Source organism: Leptinotarsa decemlineata, unplaced genomic scaffold, assembly GCF_025532065.1.
Source record: "Leptinotarsa decemlineata unplaced genomic scaffold, Ldec_3_MD MMD2_tig00026328_RagTag_RagTag, whole genome shotgun sequence".
Lineage (NCBI taxonomy): Eukaryota > Metazoa > Arthropoda > Insecta > Coleoptera > Chrysomelidae > Leptinotarsa > Leptinotarsa decemlineata.
In genome coordinates, this window is record NW_027412688.1 from 32,923,517 (window position 1) to 32,947,276 (window position 23,760).

The 23,760-nt window shown below is 34.9% G+C and overlaps 1 protein-coding gene across 7 annotated transcripts in view; it reads left to right on the forward strand.

The window, feature by feature from the left end:
- The window catches only part of east (enhanced adult sensory threshold), a 56,224-nt gene extending 35,141 nt beyond the window's left edge, over positions 1-21,083 (forward strand). For 6 of the 7 annotated variants that reach the window (XM_074182324.1, XM_074182322.1, XM_074182325.1 and 3 more), the window contains exons 7-11: positions 186-490; positions 3,326-3,695; positions 5,612-6,119; positions 9,809-10,218; positions 13,779-21,083. In XM_074182324.1, coding sequence (XP_074038425.1) covers positions 186-490; positions 3,326-3,695; positions 5,612-6,119; positions 9,809-10,218; positions 13,779-14,228 — 2,043 coding nt within the window. In that variant the 3' untranslated portion in view covers positions 14,229-21,083. The remainder of the gene's footprint in view (positions 1-185; positions 491-3,325; positions 3,696-5,611; positions 6,120-9,808; positions 10,219-13,778) is intronic. The other variant, XM_074182327.1, reaches the window with a different exon arrangement.
- Positions 21,084-23,760: the final 2,677 nt, after the last annotated feature.

The following is a 23,760-nucleotide window of genomic DNA, read 5'->3' on the forward strand; positions in this document are numbered from 1 at the left end:
TTTTAACACCTCGACCCGTGAAGATTAAGTTAGGAAGTTTAATCTTCCTCTTGAAGATGATCACTTGGTGATTGAAACACGGGTCGAGGTGTTAAAAATAATGGTTTGGTGTTGGGATAAGACTCCAATAATACTCAACTTTTCGCATAAACCATGAGAATACTGGATATCTTGTTTTTTTGCAGATCAACATAGACTTTGACAATCCAGGTCTGCATTCCATACCAATTTGCGATGAACACTACACTGCCTTGGAACACCTCATGATATGTTCCATGTGCAAAAGAAGACTGGCCAGAAATCACATCCACTATTTGGGACCTGAAACGATTGATCTCAACAAAGCCCTCGACGCTGAGGGTATTCCTCTGGCGCTCACAGACAAACCTGTCGTGTGCAAGTTGTGCAAATGTTTTGCTTCCATTCTTCTCAAAGGTTCAGAGGAAAGACCTGAAGCGAGTGATAATTTCTTCAAGGAATATAAGAGAAGGTGAGTTTTGTCAAGAATAAGGCTACTGTGAGTAAAACATTCATTGGCACTGTTAAAGTCGGCAACTTCGATTTTTTTCATTAACATAATTCGCGGGAATTTGGACTTTGCCATTTTTATTTTTATTCTTTATTAACCAGTTGGGTACAAATTGTACATATGGCAAGTAATAATTTTTACAGTAAACAATACATCCACAATACCTATATTATATACATCATATTCTTTACAGTTAACAATAAAATAATTATGTATCAGACATACATGTATCAAATCCGCAATATAGAGACATTTAACAGTTACAATCATTCAGGAATTCTTCGCAACTGTAGTAACATTTGTCTAGTAAGAGATTTTTAATGCTCCTATAGAATAACTTGTCTTTTTTAATTTGTGTAATAACTGACAGCAGCTCATTGTAAAAGCTGACTGCATTATATAGTGGTGATTCTTTAAATTTGTAGGTTTTGTATCTAGGCACCTTTAATAAATTTCCGTTACGCGTTGGATATTCATGACATGAGGTTTTTTCAAGCAGTGACTCGTTTTTTCTGGTGTAGTTCACACATTTATAAATGTATATGCAGAGAGCTGACAGAGGCCTTTCTCTAAAGAATACTGGCATACAGCTCTCTAATTAGTTAATGTCAAATATCAGTGCCACAAGTCGTTTCTGTAATACAAAGATCCTGGCGAAGTTTTTTGCACTTCCCCAGGACATTATATTGTAACAAATGTGTGAATACACCATTGCATAGTAGACACTCAGCAGACTTGACCTGCGTGTACATTGTTTCATCTGTTTTATTGCAAAATATGCTTTAATTTACGACATACACTATCAATATGTTCAATATGTTGTTCTAATCTAAAATTGTACCCAAAAATTTAGCAACAGTTACAACATCAATATCAAGTGAGTCGCATATGTGATCTGGAATATTGCTCCATCTGTTGTAGAATCTCATAGAAACAGATTTGTTAATGTTTAAGATAAGGTGGTTAAGTTGACACCATTCTGAGAATTTTTCAATCACACAATTAATTTGTTCTATCTATATTTTGAGATCTCTTCCTGATACAGCGATAGTCGTATCATCAGCAAACATTGTGATAAGTGTGACAATTTGATAAGTGTTCCAGCAAATCATTGATAAAAATAAGAAATAATAGGGGTCCGAATACCGATCTCTGGGGAACACCCGAGTTTACGTTGAAAGATTTGGATAAAACATCATCATACTTCACAATCATGTTGCGATTTTTCATGTAGGACTATATCCACTTAACTAGGTTTTGTGGAACTTGGAACACCGTCAACTTCTCCATTAGCAATTCTGATGAGATCAAATCGAAAGCCTTGGTTAAGTCGAAAAAAATCGCGAATACAAAACGGCTAGAGTCGACTTCTGTGTAGATATAATTGATCAGATTTTGAGATGCTGTTTCTACTGAACGGTTTATCCTAAACCATGTTGATTTATGCAGAGTAAATTATTACTTTCCAAGTAATCTGTTAATCTGTTCCCCACGACTTTCTCAAGAAGTTTAGATAGCGAACTTAACAGTGAGGTTTGCCAATAGTTATCGATATCACATCTATTTCCCTTTTTATATATCGGGGCCACTAGAGCTTTCTTAAATAGATCTGGGAAAAAACCTTGAATAAGGGATTGGTTGAATAGATAAGTAAGTGGATGGATTATTACGTCATTAATTGGTTTTTGTTTTGAATTAGACAGTATAGATATGATCTAACAAATTCAGAAATCATGCTCTTTATCGAATTTCACAAAATAGTCATTTTAAAATGATTCTTTTGCAATTTCATGACCATAAACCAAATATGCGTCAAGCTAGTACTAAAATGTTCTTGGTCTAATAAAAAACAATATAATTTCTGTTTAAAATCTGTTTTTCCGTTAATCAGCTGTCGCCCCCATACGAACGACAACTCTCAGAAGTTGAGAAACTTGTGCGAGCTAAGGACTAACGAGGTCTTACCTATTAACGTGTGATTCCTAACACGGTTGCAGAATCATACCAGCTTCAACCAGATAAATTCTCTCTAGAAAAATATCTAGTCGAGGCGGGAATCGAACTCACGGCCTTCCGATCGTGAGTCGTGGGCACTATCATCGCAGCCAATTCCACAATTTAGGAATTTAGGTTTAATAATTTGTTTATTCCAACAGACATAGAAATTTTACATAAATATCAGATCGTTTCAAAAGTTTTATCCGTTTTTATGAGTCTACTTTCAACTGTAACATATCACTAAATACTTATGCAATTTAATCAAAATAAATTCTATCTGAATAAGTACACTTTTGCCAACGTAACACAAGTCGATCAATTCCGTCAGCATAAAAATGTTGTGTTCGGTATTCGATGAAGTCAACGAAGGCCGTTTCTACTTGGTCCTGATTGGCGAAGGTTCTACTGGTGAGAAAGTTATCGAAGTGATTGAAAAGATGGTAGTCGGTTGGCGAGTACATTTCGTCGGTTTCCCACGTGACCTTCGTGACCTCGTTAGTCCTTGGCTCGCACAAGTTTTAACTGGAAAGCAAATTTTAACAAATTAACAAATTAACAAAAAAAGGTCAAGAAGTCCATTTGCGGAAATCTTTGGGTCGTCTTCTTGATGATGGGAATTATGAATGTTTTTGAAAAATCCCGCATGTTGCTGACGTTATAATGGTCATTGATTCAAAATCTACCCTAGCTTATCGTCATGCTTTTTTTGAATTTTCGTTGATTCTATTCATGCTAATTCAATAGTTTTTCTCTTTCTTTATGGTTTGTTTTAAATTAATTATATTTTCGTTCTTGCAGACTCCTGCATTTCAATGACATCGAACCGATGGACGAAGCCGCTGCAGAAGAGCCCATCGCTGTCCCCAGCAAAGCTGATCGTGTGGAGCATACCAAAAAGAAGAAGAAACTCGTCAAAAACCCGCTCGCTACAAAATCGGAAAGCGATTGTCCGGAAAGTCCTCAGAAAATTCAAGAGAGGGTACCTTCGACAGACACCAGCAGTCAGCCCCAGTCCCGTTCTGAGTCCCCGAGCGATGAATACAATGGAGTTGATTATAATACTCTCATACCTGCGATCGCAATGGATTGTCCAAGCGATACGGAGGTCAAAAAGGAAGCTCCCGTGCAACCTGTCATCATCAGGAAGATCGGACCGAAGTTTGAATCTGTAAGTCTGCTTTTACTGTTTTTGAATCGCTCATCAAAAAATTATTTGAGTTCCTATAAACGTGGTACTACTAACCTAATTAGGAACCTCTGGCATGAAATGAATATATTGGATACACTTCTCACACCAGATCAACGTGCGTTTCTCTAAACAAGTTAGCATCATCGGGAGATAACTAAGAATCAGTCATTAGATAGTATTTTTGATGGTGGAAAAAGTGTTTTCAATAAAATGCTACTAGTAAAAACCAGTGTAACAAGCACTGCTCCCAAATACCAGAACTACAACACACTTCTCAACGCGCGTTTCACCAACCATGTTGCCGTCATCAGGAGATGAACTAGCCTGTTCTATAGTGCGTCTCTTGATGACGCATCCTTGATTGAAGAAACGCGTGTCGAGAAGAGTGTTGCAGTTCTCTAGCTGTTTAGTTCATCCCTTGATGATACTAACTTGTACGAAAGTAAGAGTTGTGCAAACAGGTGTCATCTACCTTGAGGATCACAAACATTATGTGAGAACCTGCAATTCTATTTCTAGCACATTGCATGTAGTACAGAAGTACATCAAGGTTCTATTTTGGGGTCACTACTATTTTTTATATATATCAATGACCTTATCAGTCTAAACATCACAGGATCATTCGTGTTTTTGCAGATTCTACTACATTATTGTGGCATAAAGATCGGCACATAAATATTTCCCCTGATCTTGTGCAAATTAAAAATTGGATTGGTGCAAATTTTTTGTCTTTCAATTTAAAAACAACATACCTTTCAAACTTTAAATGCACCTCAGCTCAATTGATGGTGGGAAATGATGCTACACTTACAATAATATCAATAACAAGTTCTTAGGCATTAACATAGACAAACACCTAAAATTTGAAGAACATGTAAGAGCACTTCACTAGAAATTATCATTGGGTTGCTTCGCAATAAGAATACTGTCACACAAGTTGGGATTTCATGTGGGTAAAATTGTTTGTTATGCCACTCAAGGTATGGAATAGCATTTTGGGGCGTATCTCCCCTTACAAAGACGCCATCTGTGGAATTGACAAGGAACTCAGCCTCGAATATCGAAGACAAACAAGGCTCCAATCTTTGATATTCGAGAATTGAGTTCTCTGGCGATCCCTTAGATGGCGCCGTCGAAAGAGATGTAATCGCGGGTGGAAACAGCGCTGTCTAGGATCACCCTTCGGCCTGACGGTAGCCAGTTAGGTTGACGATTGAGTTCTTATTCGTTCCTATAGATGGCGTCTTCGTAAGGTGTGATGTCACCACAGTTACTTGAAATACTGTCTCTTGACAGTTTTTAGCCAAGAGATCATCATCAAGTTATCTCGTTTTCCTGAGAAACACTGTTTTTAATAGATGAGTTTTAAACCAGAGGTTTCAATTCTACCCATCAAGTCAAACCTAGCTTGTCTAAAGAAAACATCGCTTACTATCTTTCTCCAAAACCATACAATCTGGTGTTGGATCAGAAATACTTTGTTTTTGGATTCTAGTTTCACCTACTAACTAATAGTATATTCCAGATACATCTATCGGGAATATACGAACTAAATCAGATAGTAAAATAAAATCCTGTCTGCTGTTTCCACGAATTTTTGTGTAACTAGTGTATATTCCAAAGAGCTGTTTATTGTTTGAGTAACACCATCGCTATAGATAGAATTAAATTTTTTTTTCAATCCATTTTATAGTCACTTCATTGACAATTCACAAGAATTACCGAATCACACTAATTGAAAAATCATGTAAAATTGAATAAGCGTGAGATTCATGTCTAAATTTATGTCAACAATCATAAAACTCATTCATTCATTGGTCAAAATTTGTCCCTAGTATAAACTTAAAATAGTTTACATAATTGTCAAAGAGCATAAAAAGGATTATTTGTTCCAGTTGAGAGACGCAGTGGAAATTACCAAAGTTACAAAAGTGGACAAGAACAAAAACAGCGACATCGCCGTTCAAAAACTAGGAGCGAATCCATCCATATCAGTCAGGCAACTATTCCCGGGCGAAGAAGAACTCCCGCTCAATGCCAGTATAGACTTCAACAACGTCAAAGAACGCACGCCGGAAGGATGGGAGAAGTGCTCTTCTGTTATTCAGTACGACCAAGAGACGAAACGGCTTTGGCGTGAACTGCAGAAGCCCTACGGCAATCAGAGCAGCTTCCTAAGGCATCTAATCCTCCTAGAGAAATACTTCCGGAACGGCGATTTGGTGCTGTCGGCTAGAGCAAGCCACCACTCGATCAACTACAGCGAGTCGGTGCATAACAGACTGAGGGCTTACGATAATATTCCTTCTACTGCAGGAAATATCCAGCCGTTGAGCATGCTCCCTTTTAATAAGATGCAGAAGAGCAGTAGCGGGATTATCACAAGCGCCAACATCACTAAAGGTAAGATTTTCTTTCAATCTGTCTCCCAATATTTGGCAACTGAGGCTAAATGTATAAGAGAGTATCTGAAAATTCAAACGTAATTTAACCACACACCATAATGAAAAGTATACCCAAAAATAAAATCATAAACTGAATCAGAAAATTAGAAACCATTTTTTAAAAACTATAATTGAACAATCTGAAATTCCACTTATGTTGGCCCTCAAACGATTTACACACTTATGTTACATAGAAAACATAAACATTTGAAAAATAAGAGTTCATTTGAAATAGATTTGTTAAAAATTATGTAATTATGCTCACTGCAATACTGATAGAGATGCAGAACATCGGATATAAATTCCTCAATGCTATAATATGCTTTCAGTACAAGTAATTGTTTGATATCACTTTGTAGTTCAACTGAGTCTTTCTTATTAGTCAGTGGGCTATGCTTGAAGACAGGCAGTAAACAAATCTAAAGAAATGAACTTTAAATGTTCAAGCCAGTCTCGGATATACCTACACAGTAGTTTGAATGGACTGACGCCTATCAGAAAACTCCACTGGCTAATACCACGAAGGGCGTTGGATTATATCCGACAGGCGTCAGTGCAGGAATCTTCACAGAAAATTTTCTGCACATGCATTTGGCATTACAACTGAAAGAGTCGACCTTCAATTTTGGAGTGGACAAACTTGCAGACCAGTTTCGGGCTCCTTAGCCACTTGTCGGTGCAAGATATTGACCATCATCGAACTAAAGTCAATATTAAAATCCAAACTCTTTCAGAGTATTTCATTTATCGTCCTAACTGAGTCTAAATTATACCTGAATTATGTTGAAAAGAATTGGACCATAGTAGTTCTCATAATTTCTAGTTTTTTCAACATATGGAACTGTACATTCAAATCATTTTTATGGTGGTGTGAATGAATAGCAGATGTAATACACATTTCTAGATTTGTCTTGACAAATTCCAGACACTCTCAAATATACTTGTGATGCCTTGTTTGAAACCTTTGGTGTAGTAATGAATATTACTGGAGTTTTTTCGCAACACCAAACCGTTATTTAAACACCTCGACACGTGTTTCGATCACCAAGTGATCATCTTCAAGAGAAAACTCCAGTAATATTCATACAGTAACTAGCTGAAAAAATGGCAAAAATCAAAATTTGGAAAAAATCAACAGCATCAATGTATAGAGTACAAAATTCTGTATCGATCAATATACACCATAGAAGAATAAATACTTATCGAGAAATGAAGCTACAAAAACAAATGACATTACAAGTGGTTATGTGACAACGGCCTCAAGTTAAATGTTAATAAAACAAAATGCATATCAATAGGTAGCACATATCGTTTGAGACAACTGCAAGATGAACAGCTGTCATTGAATCTTTAAATTGATAATGTCATTATTGAAAGGGTAACAACTTTTAAATATCTGGGAGTGGTATTAGATCAAGAATTGAACCTTAATGCGCACTGTAGTTACATTTAGAAGAAAATAGCCACGAAAATTCATCTTTTATATAGATTGAAAAATAAAATAAGTGAATATGCAAAATTAACAATTTATAAATCAATAATAGCACTCCACTTTGACTATTGCAGTACATTACTCTATCTTGTGAGCAATGAAAATCTATACAGACTACAGAAGCTTCAAAACAGATCCATGAGGGCAATATTGAGTTGTAATAAACGCACTTCTGTGGAATGCATGTTGGAAACACTGTCTCTTATATCTGCTAAACAAAGGATAACAATGAATATGCTAATATTTGTATTTAAAATTGAACACAATATGTTGCCAAATTATCTGAGTGATCAGTTAACCTACACAAGTAGTATTCATACACACTCCACTAGAAATAGAATAGGAAATTTTTATATCAACAGAGAACATATAGGTTGTGATTCGTTGTATGGTTCTGGTCTGATTGCATTTAATAATTTGCCAAGTCATATAAAAAGCTGTGATTCATTAAATTCATTCAAAAGAAAATTTAGTGAATATATTTCAAGAAATTGTCATCAATAATTCTTCTTGTTTTCTAGTTTCTTGTTTTTAAAATATGACTTGTCTCTAATTTTATATATATATTTTTTTATTGTTTTGTATTTTATAAGTGACTGACTGTACTATGAAGAGCATTATATGCCAATAAAGAGTAATAATATATTAAAATAGACAAAACTTCTGAAAAAACCTAATAAAGTATTAGATGCACTGCTCCCAAACATCAGAACTACAATACACTTCTCGACCAGTTTTGAAAGAAACAAAAAATTTTTAGGAATCTTCACAGACCTAAGTGCAGCTTTTGATTGTGTTGATCATGACATACTACTGAGGAAAATGAAGTACTACGGAATAAGAGGAGTGGCACTGAAACTAATCAAATCCTACTTGTCCAATCGATTTCAAGTAGTTTGTATTGAAAATCAGAGAAGCACTCCTCAGAAAATAAGTAGAGGAGTCCCTCAGGGATTAATATTGGCCCCCCTTCTCTTTATTATTTATATTAACGATTTGCTAAATATGCTCACCTCAAATATCGAGACAATTATGTATGCCACATTTGGCATCAGTATCAATAAAAGGGAGTGTCCGGCTACAATCCTTGGGGAAGTTATGGAACAAGCAACAAGTTATGGAACAAACAAGCTTATACTCAATGAAAAAAAAAACCAAAAGTCTCATTTTCGAATCTAGAATATCCTACAATGTAGAAAACGACCTAGACATGCTGCACACTAAATTTCTGGGTGTCAGGCTACTATGAAACATACATATATATACAATTTGCAATAGACTAAATAGTGAAGTATTTGCTATAAGAAAAGTTAAACAACATATAAACCAATCCGCTGCAATAACTACTTATTATACACTGTTCGAATCCATTATTAGATATGGCTTGTCTGTCTGGAGCTCGGCAGCTCAGTTTCATTTAAATGTTATATTCGTCATTCAGAAGAGGGCTGTAAGATCTATTATAGAAGCTAATTTTGAAGACTCCTGCAAACCAATCTTTAAAATGTTGAGAATAATCGACACTTTACTCTCTGATAATTTTTGTAAAGTTACTATATGTCAAACAAAACATTAATAGTTATTCTGTTGTGTCCGATATACACGGTCACAATACTAGAAATAAAGATAATTTGATTATACCTCAAACCCGGTTACAAAGAATGGACAATACTATTGATATTAAAATGTACAATACCCTAAATCTCACAGTACGTTCTCTGAACTTTACTGAATTCAAAAAACATTTAAAGACATTACTTACAGAAAATCCCCTATATGGTATTAACGACTTTTTCCATTCATTCTCTGGATCATAGAGCAAAGATACTTTACACGATTATATGTATGTACAGTATTATTATTTTTATTGCACATTTAAGTATCTTCTGAAGATTTTATATTTTACTTTTTGAGCATATGTTAATTTTATCGTATTTTGTGACATGTTCTAAAGCTGTAGCTTTGTTATGAACCAAATAAAAATTTGAATTTGACGTGCGTTTCACCTACCAGTTTGGCATCATCAGGAGATGAACTAGATTCTTTTAGTGCGTCTCTTGGTGATACGCGTGTCGAGAAGAGAAGGGGAAAAGTGCTTGTTTCTATATATAGACTACTTTCAGTATAAATGCTAATCTCAGTTTTCATTGTGTCAGTTCCAGGTCTCAGCAGCTCAATATCTATAAGCCACCCTCCCTCCAGCACCATAACTTCATCCAACTGCAAACCAGTTAGCAACATGGCAATGTCGATTACCACTGTACCAAGTACCAGCATTGTAACCAACAACAGTTTACCGAAGAGCACCCCTCTGACTATATCTCAGCTGAACAGCCCCCCTCTATTACCCGCAAATGCGACGATGCTCCAACAAATCAGGCCGAAAATGGTGGGAGCTCCTCCAGGACTTATATCTCTCCATCCAGGTACTAGTAGACCTGTAGCCCCTTTGGTGAAGGTGCCCCAGCCGCAAAAAATTAAATTCCCCATTACTAAGAACTGGAGGCCCAACTTGATGCCGATTGACCCAAATAAGAAACAAGAAAAGAAAGCTGGATTGGTTCAGGTTAGTTCACCTTAATTAAACCACCGTTTTCACTTTCGTTCAAAGTTTGTTATTGAAAAATATTGATGGAGTATATAAGAAAAATATTTCAAGTTTCATTTCAATAAGTAAAAGTGGAGGTGAAATTTTATCTTTGACGGCATTAAAAGTTTCTGATGTATTGAGTAAGATAATATTCCGTTTTTCATTATTTCCCAACGAAACAATATTTCACAAATTATTTCATGTAATTTTGCCTATTTAAATAAGTAGTTGTACGCCACTGAACTCTTAATTGCTCTCCTATTGTGCATCACATGTCGCTGTCAATAAACTGCTGCCCCATGGTTCACTACAATTTTTATAGTCTCATGGTCTACACAACAAATTACAAGAGTATGGCTATGTTAAACAATGAGACTGATTTTCTGTGTGACAAACCCTAGCCTCAAGTCGCCATCTTGCCGAGTCGATCCTCCACATTCCAGCCGTTTAGATGACACTAGATTGCTCAGTTGGACCACAGTTGTTGATTGTGTCGAACTATTTATTGCCACTTGTCAGAAAAATGGTAGGAGTTTTAATTGAGCAAACGTTTCGACATAAAATTTGTTAATTCCGCCACAAAGATATATTCACTCTGACGAGTGTATGAGAGAAGGGCGAGACAATATTGAATATGATCCATGCCCAGGAAGTTCTTCAGGATGCTATGACGATTTTTTTTGTCGATGTCCACTGTACCCACTAGATCTAACTCCGGGTGACTTTTTATGTTTCCGAAAGTGAAGGAAGCATTGAAAGAAACTAGATTTGATAAAGGTAATGTGAAAGAAAAAGCAACAGAGAAAATGAACATGCATTCAGAAAATTATTTAAACACTGTTTTGACTCGACCAGTGGAAAATTCGAATGGAAAAGTCTATGGATAGTGGAGAGGAGTATATTGAAGGATATAAGGAATTCTATGGAATTCATTGAAAGTGGAAAAAACCTTTTTGACTCTCTACCTAATCATTAGGAGTTTTTAGTGTATTTTTTCTTCCTTTCTTTGTTGGTTTCCTACATTTTTTGTTTAATGATGAAGAAATAGAAAGCCAGAAAGCTTTTTCCCACGTGACCACGGTCTAAAAAACCGGAAAATAGCTTTCACGCTATACAATAATAATTAAAATCATGAGTGGTGGAAACTTAACCAAAATACCCACTCGGTCAGTACATATCAGTCTTCCAGACTGGAGCATATGCAATCTTGCAAGGCACAAGGAACATCAATTTGATGTCTCAATGAATTGAGAGCATAGATGAGTATGCTAGACATGGATCATCAACTCCATATACAGGCCCTGAACCATCTGTGGAGGTACCGTAATCTTCGGTATGGAACCGGCAACTCACACAGATAAACCTTTATAAAGGAACCATCTGAGAAGGGAGCTGACAAACTGCTTTCAGAAAGCAGGATTCGAATAGGAACAATTAAAGGGGTAGTCCACCTGAACAAAACAGGGCTGTACAACGGATACCTCAACTACAGAGCAATGCAACATAGGAACAGACACAGCTTGTTATGGTCAAATCAAATTATGTCCAGAAGAAAATGACAAATATCCAACAAGGGATCTATTCAAACTAGTACAGGGATCAAGGAGATTTTAATTCCAAAAAAAAATCGTGTTTACAGTGTTTGATTTGTTTCTATGTACAGTGTTCCATTTTTGTGTGGTTGAGAACTTACTAGTGGAACCTCAAAATCTTTCAGAATAAAAAAATACGAACACCAGAATAATATATAAAACTGAGATATAAGAAAATACATATTTTAACAAGAGAGAGGGCGGTGAACCTTTGATAAATTACCAAAACAAATTTTTGTGCTGTAATATCATTTATCTATCTTCATGTTATTTTGAATTTTTTGAATGTATAATGTTGCTATTTTTTCAGTAATATTTCATTGAACTTGTGTTTGTCATATATTTTAAGTCATTTCTATATGTATCACATACCTTTCTTATTTTATACTTTCTAGCTTATGTGTGTATTAGAATATCCTATTTCAATAAAGATCTATGTATCTATTGGTAAACCCTAAACTTGTGATGAGAGAACCCAACGAAACTGAAAAAAAAAACTGAAAGAAACAGTTTGTATAATGTAATAATAAAGGAAATGAAAAAATGGCATTACACTGGTGTTTGGGCAAACTACTTATTTTCGGCAAAATAAGATTCTATTTGACTTTTCTGCTTTTTAATCAAAAACAAAACTGACAACAATAATGGTAACTATATAAAACAATAAATAGTTGCAATGATCTGCTACCAAAATGTGTTTTGTTATTGAAAACTTTTGAAGTCTGAGCCGCTTGTGTTTTATACTCAGAAACTGGGTTGCTTATAGTTCAATAACATATTTTATTCTTGTGATTAAAAGACTTATTTTTTGACTGACAGTTACTGACAAATCTGAATTATCTCTTTATAAATATCAAATAGTGATCTAAGGAGTAACAGAAGGGATCAATATGACTTTAATGAAATGAATAAAAACACTTTTGTCTAATTACCACTAGTTGAATTTATTTATACGACTGGTTTCAGGTTTGATCTTATTATTAAGTATAAAACTGAAATGTGAAGTTTGAAAACTCGTTTATATCGTGAGTTTTCAGGTAAGATGTAAGGACAGGTATTTGAAAGACAGGTAGTTGGGCGGACCAGGATGCCAATTTTAAAATTCAACACTGAAAATTCTAACGGTTGTTGAACTTATAAATTCAAGAGAGGAGACCTACATAAATCGAGTTGCCCGTTTAGGGTTGTATATTTCTGGTTTTTAATTGATTTGTCAATTTCCATGGCTTTGAACAAATTAATTTTTCCCCTTTATTACATATGTGTAGGATTTTGAGGTTATCTTTATTTATCTTGTGTTGTGATTCTTGAAGATGATCGTACATTGTAGATTTTTTGTCCAAACAGACGTGTTCACACAGCCTTATGTTAAAATTTCTATAGGTTTGGCCTGTATATACTGCCACACTCTAATGGTATTGGATCAATATGAATATAAATTGATTCCTTAGATTTATGTACAACTGGGTACGATACATGTGTGTACATGTCAGGAGCAAGTGTTATACAAAAATGTTCTCATGACTTTAGTAATCCTTCTGCATAACTGGTGAGCATCTGAATAAGTTGCCATGGTAGATGTCTCAACCGTGAATGTTCGAGTTTGCGCTAAATATAGCGGTATTTCCATTCACCATAGTGACAGATTTTTCAATGTAAATATGCCAAGCAAAATTGTTTCCCGGGCTGCTATCCCGCGGAATATTGTTTTATATCTGACAGCAATAGGATCATGCTGCGTTGCTGAAAAGCAATACACTCGGAAATCGATCTGTAAATGAGCCAGTTTCCAAAATCATTCGCAAACATTTTTCAGTCATCAAACTGATTTGACTTGTTAAAACGGTAATTGGATGAAACAAGATCCTCGGATATATTATAAATGGATTGTGAAATTTCCTTCTATTTTTGATATTCAAGTGTTATGACGGAGTTTTGTTGCAGGTTATCTCTGGAGGCAAACCATACCATATATCTCTGGAAGATTACAAGAAAATGTGCGCCATCAAGAGGAGCTTCGAAATCAAACAGAAACGCCTCCAAGAAGCTCAGACCGTCAAAGGCATTCTGGTAAGACACAATTCCGTTCTGAAGTCAATTCATCCCAGAAAAGGTCTGATTATCTCTAAAACCTCCGTTGCCCCGACCAAAACCGACACACAACCTTCTGCCCCACCGGTACCGCCCCTTCTCCCTAGCGCTGAGGGGGAGAACATTCTCGAAAAACTTGATCAACAGGTGGAGAAATTAGAATCTAAACTCAACGAGAAGCAAACGTCTCTTCTTTTGCCTAGGATACCAAAATCACTTACCGTCATACCTCAGACGGTTACGAGGAGACCTTCGAGTCCCGTTTTGCTGGTCACTCCCAATATCGCCAATAACAAGTCATGATTGGATATGTTGACAATTGTTCAAAGTGCCTTTTGAAACCGGGGGTGATTCGAATATTGGCGCCCTCTGAAATGAATGAATAAAGCTAATTTTTTCGTATGTGATAGTAGCAATGATAGTCTGGCAAATAATTAATAATTCCCTGGTGAACCAAAATATTTTTATATTGAAGGTCTGGCTACCTCATATTAGAATCAGTCTATTCAGTAGAAAACTTTCACAGAAATACTAAAAAGCTAGATACCGATCACTACTACTAGCAAAAATATTGCTGACATTTAGCAACTTTGAAGTAAGGAGAACAAATTTTCCAGTACTGCATTATATTTGAAAGGGATGATGTAGTTAGAGTAGAAAATGAGTCCAGCCTTAGAAAATCATTGTAACTAGACATTTCACCCTCAACTGCTGTAGGCATCTTCGGCTTTGATGTAATAGTCTCGTCTACCAACCTAGACAAGTAATAACAATAATTTTATTATCCTGTAAGACAATCGAAAAGGTACGATATGTGTAAAAACAAAAACTTAAAATTAGTAAACAGTTTACTAAGAGTAACACATTCATTGAAATTTTTATTTTAATAATCAATCATTTCCTGAAGGGAGTAATAGTTTTTTTCTAGTAGGAAAAACTCAAGTGCAATTTTGAAACTGCTGATAATACTAAGAGTTGCTCAGTGCAAGGATGAGCAAATTGAATAATCTGAGCCCTATTACATTGGGGAATTGGTAGTCAGTGTGTCTGTCTTGCACCTACTGTTAATAGAATTCATATTTTCATTTCTTACGAAACGTTATGTTTACCATATATTATGAAACACATAATTTGAATATATACAAGCAAAGTAATGTTAAATGGTTCCACTCAGAAGGAGTTTGATAAAACATTTTTTCTCAATTATCTCAATCAAATAATTGAGAAATCTATGAGACTCCACTTCAGATTTTTCCCAAATACAACAAATGTCATGTCCATAACTAAACTTTTATTTTTATTATCTGCAAATTTTAGAAAAATCTGCTTCAAAGAATGATATATTTTGGTGTTAATCCCGCATTAGTCAAGTGAGTTGGTATCTACTTTCACTATTTCAGAACTATTTTACATAGACAAAATTTTAAAAGAAAAAGAATTCCCTATAAAAATTGAAATATTCTAAAACAGATCTATATTAATGATTTCAATATCTGAATGTGAAGAATGTTTAGATTTTCTTCTTCCTATTTAATTTCAATTCTTCCAGTTTCTTGAATCGCATTTCATGGTTAATTTCCATTATTTCTGATATTTTTCCATGAAATTAAATTAAACGAAAATTGTTGTTGATAGTACTTCAAAGAATCGATGGGTTAGCTGGTCGATTTTGAATGTTTGTTGAATGATTCATAACATACTTTTCAGGGGACGGCCAATAATTACTGATCATCCTGTGTTGTCAATACAATACAAAATTCAATACCTTTCGAGTAACTTTGTAATTTAATAAAATTGTTGGCAATGTGTAAGATTGCACTGGATAAGAACTATTGTTGAATTATAGACAGTTAAATATTTTTTTAATACAACAAATTGTGTATAGAAAGTATATGTACAGATTATAAAATAACGAGTAGCTGATAGATAATTTAAAATATCACATTTTTCGACTTGGTTTAAGTGTCAACAAATAAAAATGAAGCAATATGTTTTGTAAGAAAGGAATCAAATGTTAGGTAATTGAATTATAGGCAGTGGAAAATCTTCCCAAGTAGTTTCCAGATAGCATGATTCACTGACTTCCTAGAACTTTCCCAAGATGTCCCGCAAATGTTACTAGAACAACTGTTGAAAAACATCTTCAGCTGACACTTCGCCCGTTCGTCCCTTCTCAAATAATGTAAATACAAATAAGATATCATATATTATGTGTAATAAGCGGACTGTATTACTCCTAAATGATATCTCCTCTTAATAGGAAAAAGATTGCTAGTTTTGCATTTCCATTGTTACAGTGAGGTGGTGTGAATGTTGTTGTGTTTAGTATTCAGTGGCGTCTAGAGTTCTGAAAGTCCATTCGTTCACTTTCTTGAAATGATTGTCGATTCGAGACAGTTCAGTAGAAATTGTAATAAATGTCTTACACATATCCTTCTGGTCATTTGAGGATTACCTAGTTATGATTAGAAAAGATCTAGGATGTCCTAGATTCAATAATTTTCAAGTTCTTGATTAGTAATACTATTACGAGAACTTGAAGGAAATTAATTTCTGGTGAAATAGAGTGAAATAGTTCTGTATGATAGTGAAACCGAAGAAATTTGAAACTAGTACATTTGGCTTCATATTTCAAGGGAGAAATCGTTCAGAAGTCATCAGACACTGCAAAAAATACTCTGAAATAAATAAATGAATGACGTCTTACTCGTTGAGTGGCAGACACATTATTGGGTGAAGTTTGGCTTCCATGAAATATTTATAATTTCTTATACGAAATGCTGTGCTCCTTTTCAATAATTTTCATAATCTCCACATTGATGGTACTGTGTATTATGATCCAATGACTCACTGTCTCTGTCCCTTTGTTGCATTGCCTTCAGTTGAGGGCTCCATTGTACGGCCCTATTTTGTTCAGGCACCCTCTTAATGGACAGTGAATAGCCCTGTTTGCCGTAATGTTACTTGGTATGTCAATAACAGTAAACTGTGATAAAATCGACAAAACATATCTTGGGAAGTGATTGACGTCATACTTGGGCTGAGGTGAGAATTAGTAAGGCAGGATCTCCTACGGAGCTACAGAGGTTCTATTCTAATATCCTGTGGGCATCAAAAGGATTTCGTGAGTAGAATTTAGAACCTCTAACGTGAAATGATTCTATTGATGACAGTTTTTTCAGTAGTTTTGTTCTGGTGTGGAAAAAGTATTTTCAATAGATTGAAGGGATTATCTAGGAGATAATTTCGGACTTACAAATGGATGATGGAATTGGAATGTGCGCTATCTAGGTTATTAATGGGTCCTACATGAAACAATGTTTATTTCAGTCAACTACCAAAATTTGATTCTTTTCTCAACATTATTTATTTATGTACTTATTTTTTATGGTTTTATGTACGATGTCATTTCTGATATGTTGGGTAGTGAGTTGTGTTCATTGACTCTTGGTTAGATATTTTGGTAACAGAGACAAGAAGTTGAGAGAGAGTTTAAATTTGAAAAAAAGTTGTTTTTCCATTTCAACTCTTTCGAAAATTCTATACAAGGTCACTGATTGTCACGGGGCAAGTTTTGCTTTAACCTACTCAAGAAATCAATTTCTGGGACTTCCAACAAAACATCATATACAAGTACAAACATGAAAGATATGGTTTAGAAGGAAGTAAAACTGATTTTTTTTTCGAAAATTTATTGTTCGTATGAACAATGTGATGCAGTACGAGATAATTATTTCAGGTATTTGTGAATGAATCTTTGAGAAGGAGTAATTTGCAGCATCAAATTATGTTTTCATTCATAGTAATTTGCCCATAAATTGCTACCACTAGCTTTCAACACTACTAAAAAATCATTCGAAGTTGGACTGTCATCTGTCGTACATTTACATGTCCAGCTGAACCATGGTAGATATTTAACCTCTTATTGGTTGTGGTGGGTGGTTAGTGGAAGTAGGGGAATTCAACTTGATACCTAATTTTTTCCCTCTTGAACTATTCGAGTAAGATTCTTGCTCTGTGGAGTAATGGCTGGACAAAGTCCGATCGAAATTTTATGTTATTATTGAGCAGAGAGCTTACGATAAACTTGTAAACTTTTCTCTTTGTTATGTAGTGGTCTGATCACGAAAGGTCAAAGTTTGGAAATGCGGCTATTCATAAGTACTGATACAGAGATTTTCAAAAGATTCAGTTGTGTGATATTTTCTGAAATGTGTCACATTTTTTCGAGTTTGAAGGCCGTAGATTTTTGGAATTTCTTCCTGACGTTTCGCTGGGACGAGTGGCTAGCTTCTTTAGTGGTTTATGCATCCTGAGTTATCTCTGATGACTGGATATTACGGCTGCGTAAGACATATATATGTTGACTCAGGTAGTTTGGTGTGCTAATACCTGTACCTGTGCCATCGGAGATATAGGATATTCACTTCAAGAATAGAATGACGTCACAAGATGACAAGTTATGGCATTGCCAACTTGCACTAATTCGAACTTGCAATTTTTTTTGTACTGTTGATTTGTTTTATTGCCATTAACTTTACTTACTATTAATTTACTTAGTTGAAATACAACTTTGTTTCGACAATGCTTCAATCATATTGATTATACGCAGGTCTTATCAAAAGTAATGATTACTTCTGAAAATAAAGAATGATTGACAGTTTTCGAGTTTTTTTTGATTCGGCAATGTTTGAAATTTTACTATCAGTTGAGCAATTTACAAAATGAAACTTTACTAGTTTCATTGCTATTGAACGCATTTCATTGGGAATTTCAAAGTTGTTATGTTGGATATAAAAAATTACCAAAAATGACGTTATTCTCTTCTTAACGTGAATATCCTATAACTTAGGATCTATAAACCACTGAAGAAGCCAGCCACTCGTGTCAGCGAAACGTCAGGAAGAAACTCAAAAAAACGACGGCCTTCAAAGCCGAAAAATAGTGACACCTGAAAACCTCGGCCGTGAAAGCCTTAATCATTTTGTCATTTCCTGCTGACATCAGTTATTTGTCACATTTATTTTTTTTATTAAAAAAAATCAACTGAGAGCTCACCATTTCTTGCTGTTTTTCAAAAATCTACAATGATTAAAGCAAAACTAAATCAGTAGAGAATTGGCAAAAGTGTAATGAAGGGAATACAGAAATGTCAACCCCAAAAAGATCCAATATAAATTACTGATCAGTCAAATTACTGTGTGATTTGTCATGGTTTCTTTAGATGGTTTGCATGTTCCTAAATTTTGCATACAAACAAAATAATCAATGTAAAAATATGAAATGTATATATTCAGATTTCTTTGAATAGTTTAAGTTTCGAAAAGTAATCCCTCGATTTATTTATTCATTTTTCAGTCTGTGGAAGGTAGAAAAAAATAAAAAAAACAGTAAGCAACGTTGATTCTTTCACAGAAAGTGTCTGTCAAAAAAAAACTATTAACACAATCGTGTGCCCAAGCCAAACATTGAATTGTGCATCAAATAGTAGTCGCAGGCTGATGAAGAAATTTCAATTTCTGATAGCAGAGCACATTCTTTGTAAATGCCCCGCTGCTAACTGGAATAGGGGTGACTCACAATGAAACCCGCGAGTTACACAGGAGAATCGAATATACCCACTTACTTTGACCAACCTACGTACCATTTCCAAACTAAATGAATATTTAACTAGAAAGTTTTTCATTTGTATTGGCAGCATTGCAAAAAAGGTTTTTTATTTGCACTAATCTCATTTCTTTTTGTCAAAAAGTTTTGCTATCTCAGCTAATTGTTGTTTGATTGAGTAAAGAGAGTAAATAACTTCTAGCAAGAATCACTCAATCTGAAATGAGTTCAGTTCTAATTAAACACACTTGGAATCAAGCTGAAAAGAAATGCATTGTTTCAAATTGTTCCCTAGATTGACAATTTTATTTTTCATTCTCTGGTATTTTGATGTTGGCTCCTATTTTGATGTCAGGTTCATGATCAGTGAACAATTAATTAAGCACGAGCTCCTCTACCTAATGATGACATCAAATATTGCGAACCAGGACTTGTGTTTCATTAGACAGTCAAGCTGCTTTTGTTTTTTTTTAAATGCTGTCTAGTCCTATCACTTTCTGACTATTGAAATTATTTTGACATTTATCTCCATTTATGTTACTGTTACTGACACTAATTTCAATTTATCCAATTATTATTTTTCTTTTTTTTTAGTGATGTTCATATACATAAGAATACACAGACTGTTATAAGGCGGCACCATGTTGAAAGAAAACAAAGGACCGGACTGTAAAATTGTAGAGCCAAGTCAAATGTGAAGAAAAGTACACTTTACTTCAACCCAACCTCTGCTTCTGAATCTATCCTGATATTCAGGACAGTTTGTTGTGGACTGGGGAAAGAAAATAACACAATATCATTTCAGTGGACCAAATTTCGAAACTTTTTGCAAAATGTAAAATTCACAGACCGCACCTTAGAAGTCTGTATATTCTTATGTCTACGGGTTTATGGTGATGTAGTTGAGAAATGATGATTTGTAATAATCAATGAAAGTGTAATTATTGCAGAAATGATGTCTCTAGGTTTTTTTAACACTAACTTCCTTCTATTTGTTGAAAGAAATCATGAAACTGGATACAATTAGCTTAAAAAGCATAGTTATCGTCACTGATAATCACCAGATTGAATGTTCATATGGCATGTACCGTGATGAGAAATTTTGTCTTGAGTTCATCCCTTATGATTTCAATAGCTTAAAATGTAATAAGTTAGGTATTTTTCACATATTTGTAAAATAATTCTAATTTAGGGTTTATACATAATTCTATTTATTTTTCGCTATGACGTAGTTATAATTTTTTTGTATGTTTTGATTGATAAGGCTCGCATGTCTAGCTCTTTTAGTTTGGTTTCATTTGGAGCGCCCTAATTTTTTAATTTGAAGAATAATTTACTCGAGGATCTGTTTCATTTTGTTTTTTACCTACCTTGTATATGGAAATCAGGAAGTAGGTATATGTGAGAATGAAAAAAGGCTGAGTTATGTTGTTTATTGTTAATTATCTTTACAAATGTATAAAGCCCAACAATATTATGAGAAATGAATATATTCTGTTGATGTAAATACCATTTGGGCGGTCTTTATTGAATTATAAACATTTTTAATGATTGGAGTTTTTTATTATTTGTCCACTTTCAGAGAAAAGAGTAAGGTGTGAAAAATAACTGCCAATGTTCTACCAACTAGAACTTTTGAGAGAACTTGATTGTAATAATTTCTGTGTTTCTTCTAGACTTAGCCGAGTATTATAACGTTACCAAATAGTATATTGACTTTTCTAATGATAATTTAGAGGAACTACTGCATGAATATAATGAAGAAGAAGAATTTTTTTAAACAAAGGTTTTGGCTTTCTACTTCTCCATCTTTAAACAAAATATGAGGAAATCTTCCAAAGGAAGGAGGAAAGCAATAAATTTCAAAATAAACTCTACAAAGTTCCTACTCGAAACAGTCATTATAGAATTGAATCAAATATATATAGTAATCTTTCATTTTTTTGTAGTAAACGAGGTACATTTCAACGTTGAAATTCAAAAAATATAAATTCCTAAGATGTTCTTATACAAACTCTTGAACAAGTAGATGTATAGTGAATTGTCGAGACAAATTTAGTTTCTAGTATTCAAATCAGGCATAACGGAGATCCTAGAACAAAGTTTATTTTGAGAACCATTGAAAAATCAATGTTATGAACGTTTTCATTTTATGTATTCCAAGTTATTCTTTATACTCTCTTTGTTTGTATTTTCTTTGTTGGTGAAAAATCTGTTGAGTTTTTGATATAAATGAAGTAAAAAATGGCATTAAAAAAAATCTAAAATAGGTGAATTGGTGAAAAATTTCAATTCTTAAATTCTTTCTTGAAAACCAAGATGCATAGAATATCCCTGAATCCCTTCCCCAAGTGAAATATTTTGATAAAAACTTTCAACCTACAACACTCTCGATAAAGAAATAATAAATAGTTCCAATAAATTTCAGTTTTTCATTTACAGACGTGTTGACGGGTTAGCTGTCCTTGTTTATTTTTCACTGCTTGAACCACTGTGCCTGCTGTTTTTGGCTAGTGCATTGGCTTGCGATGTGGGAGTTGAGCAAACCGGCCATCGTATGCCTGCTTCCACATAGCTTCGCTGGATACGGGAATGACAGAATCACTTGTGGTTCTGTTATTTCCTAACTGAATGGCATCCCAACGATGGCCTTATCCTAAGGTGGGTGTATCCGTGCCGAGAGGATGAATGACATTAAGCCTATCAGCTGTCTCTGCGGAACCTTCGAGATACCGGGCGCCCTCTCGTCGTAGCATCGCCTTGTCACGGTAATGCAGGGCTCTGCCGTGGTACTTTTATGGACAGAGTAAACTGAACATTTTTTCTGACGCTGAGTCTACAGAGGAGATGGATGTCGAGCTTACGACTCCAACTGACCTCCCTGTAAATTTAGATCAGAAGCTAGAGCTTCTCAATTCTCTAACTTCTGATACAGTAACTGAAACGAAAAAAAAAGGTTTCGTGGTGCAGCCAGGAAACGACTGATTCGTCTCCTCAAGAGCGGGGTACCTTATGAAACCGCCTTGCACCAAATTCTTGAACGGCGTACGCAGAATCTGTCTCAAGTGGAGGAACAAACCCCCCATGAGCAGGTTAGCGTACGTTTACGCTCAAGTAATGATTCACCAAAACCAGAGGCGAAAAAGCCCTCCACGGTTGAATCTAAGGCATCGTCAGGTGTAGCTGACGTGCAAAAACCCTCATATATGGGAAGGTTGTCGCGGGTATCAAGGTGGGAATCTTGCACCTTGACTATCCGACTACCTCACTAACGTTGAAACAGCAGAGCATATACTTTGTGCCTGCCCCGCTGGGAATCGAATCAGGTTTTTAGAGTTCGGCAAAGCCGTACTCTTACCATCTGACCTCACCATACAAACTAATCGACTTCGTAGAGAAGCTGAGTTTATTTGATCGAGTGTGAATAGGTGTGAGCCACAATAAACCCTTGCAGGTTACGGTGGAGGGTCGAATAGACCCACAAACTCTGGACCTAACCTAACCTACAGACGTGTTGGAATACAATTCAAGTGACCAGCTTGACAATGTCAAGTTGGCACTTAAATTTTCAATGTTGTTTACATTCGGGAATAAACTGATATTAAATCCAGGAACATCGGCTAATTTGAAAAAAAATTAAGTGTACATTTTGGTCCATAAATTGAAATCTGAACAAAATACAGCCAACAGATTTTGATTCTTGCACCATCTATCAACATGTGTACAGTACACGCCACTGCTCTGATGGCGAGCGATCGCGTATGTATAGACTTAAGATGTTTTAAAAATCCCAGGGATGGTATCTTATATAGACTCTCCCAACTAAATTACTATTGGATTACGATAAGCCCCATGTCGGCCTGTGTCGTACCTATAATCAGTTTTAATTAGGGTAACAAATAGAATATGACTTCTTTGTAATTTATTTTCATATTTTATTTAGTATTGTAGGTAGTAGTACAGTTCATTAAAATGTTATATAATGATACCCTTATCAAAAAATAAATTTTAATCAGTCACTTTCTGAATACAAATTTCTTCATCTTCACTACTGCTTGTATAATCACTGGATTTAGCTCTGTTTGAACGTCTGTGAATGTTTCATTTTCCCAATATTTCCGCTCTATATCTACTATATTGTTCCCCTTCTTCAATCACTCTCTCAATGGTTTTTATTTATTGAAATACCTAATACAAAATAGATTTGTGTTGAAATAGTGATTTTTGA